This window comes from Prinia subflava (assembly GCF_021018805.1).
Source record: "Prinia subflava isolate CZ2003 ecotype Zambia chromosome W unlocalized genomic scaffold, Cam_Psub_1.2 scaffold_32_NEW, whole genome shotgun sequence".
Classification (NCBI taxonomy): domain Eukaryota; kingdom Metazoa; phylum Chordata; class Aves; order Passeriformes; family Cisticolidae; genus Prinia; species Prinia subflava.
The window spans coordinates 2,380,834-2,389,781 of NW_026960609.1; the positions used below are offsets into that span (position 1 = coordinate 2,380,834).

General features: G+C 43.8%; 1 protein-coding gene across 8 annotated transcripts in view; it reads right to left on the reverse strand.

Moving 5' to 3' along the window:
* Positions 1–8,688, reverse strand: part of LOC134565059 (rap1 GTPase-GDP dissociation stimulator 1-like) — a 178,168-nt gene extending 169,480 nt beyond the window's left edge. For 2 of the 8 annotated variants that reach the window (XM_063424433.1, XM_063424434.1), the window contains exon 1: positions 8,414–8,686. In XM_063424433.1, coding sequence (XP_063280503.1) covers positions 8,414–8,417 — 4 coding nt within the window. In that variant the 5' untranslated portion in view covers positions 8,418–8,686. Of the gene's footprint in view, positions 1–8,413 lie in introns of all 8 variants that reach the window. The other 6 variants (XM_063424435.1, XM_063424430.1, XM_063424426.1 and 3 more) reach the window with 5 other exon arrangements.
* Between the last annotated feature and the right edge of the window lie 260 nt (positions 8,689–8,948).

Genomic DNA, 8,948 nt, shown 5'->3' on the forward strand with positions numbered 1-8,948 from the left:
GTTCTTTCTAATCGTGCTTTATCATCTCGGTCTCAGGCTGCTTCCCTCTCTCCTCTGAAACCACCAGTCATGAGACTCAATGTTTAAGAAAAGTTTCTTTCTGCCAAGCAAGGGTTAACAGTTTTTACCTCCTGGCAGGGTGCAGGCTCAGGCACTCCCAGGCTCGGCAACTCCCACGTGGCTGGGCACCTTCTCCCGGAGTTTGGGGGGGAGGGGGCTGAGCACACACAGAAGGCACTTCCACAGTTTTCCACCCCTCCATCCTGGATGGGGCAGCTCAGTTCCAGTCCTGTCTACTTTCTTCTCCCCCCTGGGGCTCTGGCTTACCTGAGCTTGACCACGTGTTTCCCCTCTCCCACCCAGCCTCGTGGCTGGGCAGGGGAAGGAGGCCTGAGACGTCTCTCTGCTGAAACCGGAATCTAAAAAGAGGCTGAACCCCCCCGGAGTCCTGCTTTGTGTCCTCAGAGGCGTGTCCAAACCTCTGAGTGACCAATCCAGGTGCCAGCAGAAAAGCTGATCACTTATTGGCCTGCTTACCTCCTCCTGGAAAAATTCACCTCCCCCCGCAACCACGACACCCGCTTTTCCCTTTTCCCATGCTTTGTTCCTGGTGTCAAGATAGAACAGCATTTTGATTTAAGGAATTGTTCCAAAGCCTTCATGTAGCAAAAGTAGCTATTTGGCAGTACTGAACTCAAGCTTTGCCAGCAGGGTACTGTTGACAGTGAACATGATGGGATTTCTCCACAGGAAAGGGATACAGGAATGAACTTTGCAAGGCTAAAGCAACGGCAAGGTATGCTACAGGTCCTGTAAATAGTGGCATGTACTTGTAAGGTTGCATTTAAGGCTAGGAAAGTTAAAATAGTCTAATTAAAGTCACTGGACTGTCATATCCAACATCAAAGACCGGAAGCATTTCTAAATATGCTCCCAAGAGGAGTTCCCAGCTGCTGGAGAGCAAGGAACTCTCAGCAACAGGCAGAGCTCCTCAGTCAAACACTCCACTCACCCTACAGATTACAAAGGCTTGAAGATATTCATGTTGCCTGATTTTGATATTTATGTAAAATATCTACGCTACCAGCATTTTCAGCTTCCATTCACAGAATTAATCCATATGGTACAATTTTAGTTCCCAGCCTGGGTATAATTAAGGGCAAAAAGGGTAGAAAAGTTTGTCAAGTGCTCTCTTCCAAGTGTAGACCTTCAATGTACAGAGGACAGGATGAGAGAAAGGTGAGTACTCCATTGTACATGGTGTTCTTTCAGGACGTATGTATTCTGGAGGTGTCCTGGTTTAGGACAAATTAGGGGAAAATCTCCAAAGGAGCCCCTTAAAAAACAAACCCCCCACAACTCCTCCCCCCCCCACCACCGGGTTCGGGAGGAATTTCCTCGGAGGAAAAGTGGAAAAAACTTGTTTATTTAGAAACAACAAAAAAACCACTCCCCAACACAAGAAAAACAGCCCCAGATGACAAGAAACGATTTCACCGGTCCAAGAGAAGACGAATGACTTGGACAGTCTCTGCTAGGGAGGGTGCCAAGCTTCTCTCAGATGCAGACTCCGGGGGGAGTTCCTTGACGTTCCCAGATCAAGGTCTGGAGCCGGTTCCGATGGCTTCAGGGAAGGGGAGGAAGGAAAGAAGGGGAAAAAGAAACAAAAGCAGAAAAATGGCAAAAAGCAAGCAAAAAAAAAAAAAAAAAGCAAGCAAAAAAAAAAAAAGCAAGCAAAAAAAAAAAAGCAAGAGAGCAAAGCCAGCAAGCGAGCCTAAAGCTAGCAGCAAGCGAAGCCGAAAAGCCAGCAGCAGCAAGCAAAAGCAAGCAGCTGGGGGGAGGGGCGTGGCTATAGACAAAACAAACCCAGAGCATAGGAACAGAAACACACGATTAGGATACAAAGCATGAAAATGTCCTGTCACCCCAGGACAGGAGGTAGAGGCAATTACTGAAAGGTAAAGAAGGCAATAAGGACAGGGTTTTTGACTGCAGGTTTTGTGCCCTGACACTCCATGCTAGGAGCATCATGAAGGCCATAAATGTACAGGTAGCTGACAGTGGAAATAAAAACTCAAGACTATCATGAGATGCTGAGCTGTCACCTCCCCAGGTCTCCCAAGCACAGGTCTGCTCCCCACAGGCTCACTGGCAGCCCTGACAAATTTCTAAAGGGTTTTGTTCAATCCTCATCACCTCATCCACCCTATATTAGTATATTATATAATATATAAACAATAAAGATATAAATATTATATAATTTAAATATATACTGATAAAAAGCAGCTCATCTGCTTTCCTCCTTCAATCCCAGTCTTCTCAGTCTCCATCTCTCTGTCCAGTCTTACTCCCAAATACATTTGCAGAGCATAGACAAGAAATCTGAAAGAAAGGCTGCTATTCACCATGTGAATTTAAGTACTTGTTTAACTGGATTTAATCAGATACTGAAAAGACTTGTCAAACCTGAGTCAACTGATAGGAAGAGTCAACAAAAAATTTATACATAAATTTTGTGTATGTCTTCCAAATCATTGTCTGTCAGGCTGGTAAGTATCAGTGGATGGAATCAACTGATGAATTCGAACACTGATTAACTTTTATGAATCTCCCTGAGTTATCACACACAATGAATAGCTCAGTGTTTTGATAAAAACTCAGAATTTATAAATGCCTCAGATGTTCCTGTAATACACAACTAGGAGGCAGTAAGTTTGTATGAACTGTTAAATGTGAAGGAAATGGGATCTACTGTTGAAGTGAATCACTAAAATATTTCCTTTGCAAGAGTGTGATTTTGAAAAAAAATTTTCCCGTAACTTTTAAATGTGTAATTGTGATTTCTATAATACATTTATCTGACCTAGAAATAGAAATCATGAAAGCATTTCATTTATTTTAAACTGCAAAGTTTAACACAACTTTATACAGGCATCCATGCTGCCAATTTATGTATACGGTTAATTTCAACTGCTTCAGACATACACACTTTTTCCCCTGACATTTCTTATCATAATTTGTGGAGCTGTATCTGAAAGTGCTTCAGGTCAGAGATATTTCCAAGACACATGCCTTTCCTGTGCACACTTCTACTTGTACAGTTAAGGCACGCTGTAATTATTTGCAAGTCCCAAAGCATCATGCACTAAATTCTGTCCTCTACCTGGAGATAAAATGAACAGTAGTTATCTGGTTTATAGATTTGACAAACTCTTCTAGGCATCCACCAACTTTGTAATCTACTTGAACTATAGCTTAAGAACCATATGAGATCACCAGGGTTTCTGCACAACTTCAAAGCTCCCAAAGCCGGAGCTGTGCAGTTCTCAGGCTGAACAAACGTCAAGGCTCTGTGCACAGCTTTGAGGCTCCTTGAACCACAGCCACTTGTTCCAGAGCGTTTGCAAATTCTATAAGGCATATCTGGAGCACACAGAAATTCTAATACACATGAGCTATGTTTTTGCACTAAAAGGAACTTCAGCATTCAGAAATACATGGCTTTTAACTACCATTTTACTCTACCAAAACAAATTTCATCTGGTTGCCATTATAATAAAATCTGTAAATAGAAACAATTTTCTATACCATATTTCTAACAAAAAGAGGCCCTGGGAGATTGTTCTTGCAGTGAAAGCTGCTACTTATAAAATCCCTTCGTAGGAAAAGCTCCTTGTCTAATTAAAATTCAAACCACCATTAGAAAAACTTCTCCATTAGCTGGAGAACACATAATAACATTTCAAGACACCTAATTTCCAGAAGCTTAGATGTAGTTCCTAATCTATTTTAATCTGGAAACAAGTTAGCATCTGAAACGTTATGGCTTCACCAGTATCAAGACAGCAGGAATGCTCATTTTCTCAAGCACAGCATGTGAACAAACCCAGGTGAACCAGTCAGCGGTGAAAAGTGGGTTTTCTCTTACATAAGTAACTAGGTCACCATCTAATGTCCCTTTGTTATCCTAAAACATGAACATCCTGTGACAGAGTTAAAAAGGGATAAAGCCCAATCTCCTTGACAGATCCCACAGAAGAATCTCCATAGCCTTCCCTCCTGTCAAACAGTAATGACATCATCTTCCCTTTATTTTGAACAAATACTTGTTTATGCTAATCTCTTCTTTTTGTTTTACATATTTATATATAATTAAATTCTGAGAACTTCCAGAAATGATTCAGCTTTACTTGAGAAAGATGGAAAACTATAATGAGTTTTCTCAAGGATTGTCAGCAGCATGCAATTGGTACTATAAAAAAAGACAAAGTAATAATTATCTGATTTTATTTACACGATCTGAGCTATTTTCTTTATATTTTGGGGAGGGACATAGAGTAGAACTCCTTTCTTCCTCCTATTTCTATCCTCTGTTGTTCTATTCATCCATCTTTAGTTCTAGTATTACTCTGCCTTCATGCATTTCCCTTAAGGAATTTTGTTCCCTTCTATTGTTGTCTTGGTAGCTTTCTCATTCCCATTATTACTGCTTTTGTTTCCTTCAGGTTTCAGCTGTTCTCCTGCCCTTTATTCTTTCAGTTTGATGCTACAGAAAGCCAGACGCTCCTCACAGACATCTGAAACTAACTTTGAATCTTCTGTTCTCAGGAAACATACTTGTGAATGAAGCCTTTAACCTAAAGCTAAAGACAAAGTTGGTTGGTTTCAGTCTCACATAGTAACAGAAGATCACAAATACTGGCCTGATCACAGAACAGTTATTCACTGAGGAAGGTCAGTCAGAAGTAACCTAACCTTTCCGGCTGCTTTAAAAGCACACTTCTAGGAACATTACTGAAGTAAGAGATGCAGTCTAAAAGCAGTTTCTTCTCTATGTTTTAAAGAGAAGAATTTTACCAAAAGCTGCCTCATTTTTAAAAAAATGCTAACAGCCCTTTATACTGGCTTAAACTGGTGTATTCTGGCTGGCTAGAACTAATATGCTGGTGGTGTTAGAAGTCTCATTGTTTCAGCAAAAACTTTAAAAGAATTACAAATTATCTTTTTGTGCAATTGACATAACTCTTGTAAGATTTGCATTTCATGTAAGAAAACTAGTAAAAGAGCTCAAGATGGAAGACTTTTTCCCATTAATTTTCATTTGTCGCCTCTGAAGCTACTGGTTACATTTTTTTTATCAAAAGCAGGTTGGTCTACTCTATCTTCCCAAAAGCAATATTGGACACAGTCATGCCTGAAGCTTTACATCCTCCTGCCTCCTCTATTTCATGAACCATCATCCTGAAGATAGGTAATGGTTTGTTACACCCTGCTCTGGGGTTCAGTTTGAATTCAGTGTTTCACAACCACCAGGCTAGTTGCATATGCTAATTCTTCAGGGAAAGTGGGAGAGAAAATTGAATATATACGGGAGGAGAGCAGTGATAGAAATCTTTGTTCTGACAATGAAATGGACAGTACTAAAACAAATCCATTTACATTATAGACTGAAAACTTACATATTTTGTCACTGAGCCTTTAATGCTAGGTATTGTAAAGAGAGCCTAACAGGCTGCTTATGCAGTTTGTTGCCCAACTAAACACCTAAGTCTGAGCAGAGGCTGCCTTCCATTTCCTGCTAACAAGATCAGAACTCTCAAAATGGAAGAATATTTTTTATGAACTTTCACTATTACAGACTGTAACTGACACTTCAAACAAAGTGATAAATGCCATGAAAACAATTGTATCCTGTATTTGTATTCTGCATACAAACTCATCGTACGTGGTGTTTTTCAATCTTTTGGGCTCAATGGATTACTGCTGAGTGGTTAAATTGTAACAGAGCTCCTAATTTTTATTTCATTAATTTGCATCTCAAGAATAATTGCAGCCTGCTTACAGTAACCACCATAGGTCACTGCTCTAAAATTAAAGATTTTCTTGGATACAGTGTGATTGTACAAGTTTGCCAGTTGTGTTTTTTTTGAGATTAAAAACAAGAATTGACTGAGAAAAGAGATCTTTCATTGTGAAACTGAAGCATTACATTAGTAACTGAAAAGTAAAAGCCTTGTGTTTTTATAACAACAGAAATAAAGTAGTGGTGGTGCACATGTCACCTAAAGTATTGAAAGTTCTCTACTTAAGGCCACCTACCTCTCAAAGCCAGAAGTTGAATAGTGTTCAAACTCTACTCAGACACGGCTTTAAAAACTATAAATGCAAGCAGAAGTTATAATTTTGGAAAGAACCTGTATTAGTGAGAGGAAAGAGCAACCCTTCAGAAGGAAACAACTAGCATGGCAATGTCTTCAGAGGAACATACACATGGAAACAGTGCAGCAGAAGACATTTCTATACAGTAAAGATAAGGCAGATCCATGTATGCATAACAAGTATTTTTAAATACAGAAATCTTTTGATTTGACTTAGAATATATCTGCTTGAGCTTCCATGTTATATCTTTAGTATACAAACCAGCTAATACTACGCCAACCTTCATAAATACTGGAAAGACCATATGTTTAAATGTAAGACGTCACTGCACTCTCTGCCAGAAACACTTCTTTGTTGAGCATGATTTCTGGGAAGATATAAAAGCTGTGGGAAGAACAGATTCATCCTTGATTTAATTCTAAGGATTTTCAGCTTTTATGCTATGTGTTACCAAAAAGAAAGCTATAACCTGAATGAGGGAATCTACTACATCAACTGTATAAGCTTAAACATGAAAAGTCATTACAGTTGTCAGCCAAAGTGAAACTGATTTCAATCTTTGCCACTCACAAGAGCTGCTGCAGAGGCTACTAACAGTTTGATTTTAGAGACAGTGGCATCAGACTCTGATATGTGAAGAATAGAAAAAGCCCCAAAAAAACCCTTCCTTGGTATTTTCACAAGCAACCTCTCTGGGCTATTATGGACAGGTGCTGACAGAGTCTACAGGCAAGTTATTTCAGTCTTCCTGAAAATAATTACAACTACTCTTAGTTTTGCAGCAAGATTTTGTAGCAGATTCTCAAGTTGTTTACAAACTTGCCTGCAAGTGAAGTGTAGTTTCCTCTAAAAAGGAGTGATGTGCTCATTCTGCACCAGCTTTTCTGAGCAGGTTTTAGCTGATGCCCTGAAGTTACTATTTTTGGAAGCCAAAATACCTAGACTTTGACCAGAATGATGAGATTAATAGTCTTACTTTGTGGAGACAGGAAGGATAGGCAAATTAAATTTTGGTATTTTGCCTTTTCAATCCTCACGAAAAAGAGATCTTCACCACATTGTTAGCGTTTAACCTAACTGATGAAATCTGACAGTTATTCCTCATGTCTGACCCTGGCAGCTTCTAGTTTGAGTGATTCTCCAAAGGTTTTCCACTGCTTTAAGGAGTTAAATAAGTATTTAACCTCATTTCACAACCAGAAAAACTGAGGCACGGCAACAGCTTCCTTCCATGGAAACTTCTAGTTAAAAGTGAAAGATGCATGTGATCTGCAACTACTGATATACCTAAGGCCACAGGAAGTGCTGATGTCAAATCCCCGAGCCGAATTCAAGAGCTGCCACCTCCTTAGCCTGGTTGTGAACCATAGTTCCTTTCCCTCTGGATCTGCAATCTTGATCCCACCATCAGGTTTGGCAGACTGGCTGGGTCTTTGGCAAGCTCAACGTGGGCACCTCCGACCCATCCCTAGGATCTACATTACAGCCAGATTTCTGGAAAATCTGTTTTATGGTGGCTGTTTCATACCGGGAGGGCTGTAGCTTTGTGCAAGAGGATGAGGTGGAGAATGCAAGCGAAATTCACCAGCAGCTCTGTTAAGAAAACCCAAATACTATGTTTCCTGATCTCGTGTGGCATTTGTTGGGCACTCCATAGAAGTGTCAATCAGCGTGAAACTACTTAAATTATAATCTTAAAACAAAAAAGGGAGAGGTAACATGGCTGCATTTCTAGGCACGATTAACGCTCTAAAAGATGGAGAAATACGAGGACCCTTGTCTTCCTCAATGAGCAGAGATTATAAAACAATCTAAACGTACTAGCCCAACTTATCTCCATTATGCAAACAGTAACTGGGAAAACGTCCTGGGGGTGCCTTACATAACTCCTTGCTCTGAGTCCCCCTTGGCACCCGGGGAGTTGATCTTTCCCCTAACCCCGAACGCAGTCCCGGCTCCGCGAGTGCCGTGCGGGAGCTCCCCGGGCTGGGCGCAGCGGGCGGGCGGCAGCAGCGCAGCGGCAGCCGCCGCAACTTTACGCCGCAGGGGCTGGGCAGCGGCCGCGGCAGCGCCGGGGGAACCGCGGGGGGCTCTGCGGAGTCCCGAGCCTCCTCCTCGGCGCTGCAACGGAGGCGGCCGATAGGAGAATTGCACCCGCCACCCCTTCCCGCCCGCCGGAGACGAGCGGGCGGCGGCCTCCGGGAGCAGAGGGGCGACGGCAGGGGCTGCACAGCGCGGGGCCGGGGCGACTTACCCATGGTGCCGCCGCGGCCTCCTCCGCCTCCTCCTCCCGCTGCTGCTGCTGCTGCTGCTGTTCCTGCAGCTGCCGCCTGCTCCGCCGGCGCGGAGGGAGGCGCGGGAGGCGTGTGCGCGGAGCGGGGCGCGACGCGGAGCCTGCGTGCAGCGGGCTATGAGTCAGGGCAGCACATCCGGGCACGGCCGGGAGACACCCCGCCCGACAGCCCGCCCTGCCGCACCGAGCCGCCGCCGCCGCCGCCGCCGGGGAAGGGCGGGAGCCGCGCAGGGAGAGGGGAGGCGGCGCGGGGCCGGCGGCAGCGCCCCCGGCCGCGGAGGAGGTGGCGGCAGGGCGGGGCCACTCACAGCGCCGGCTGCTGCCCCTCGGCCTCCTTTGTTACAGGGGCTGGGGTGGGCCGGCCGCCTAGTCCTGGGGGCGGCTGCCGGGGACGGAGGGAGAGTGGGTGCGCCGTGGTGCACCCCGCACATCCCCGCAGCACCGTCGCTGTGTGCCGTTCCTCGGTCCGCGGGGAACGTGGGGTGGTTTAAACACG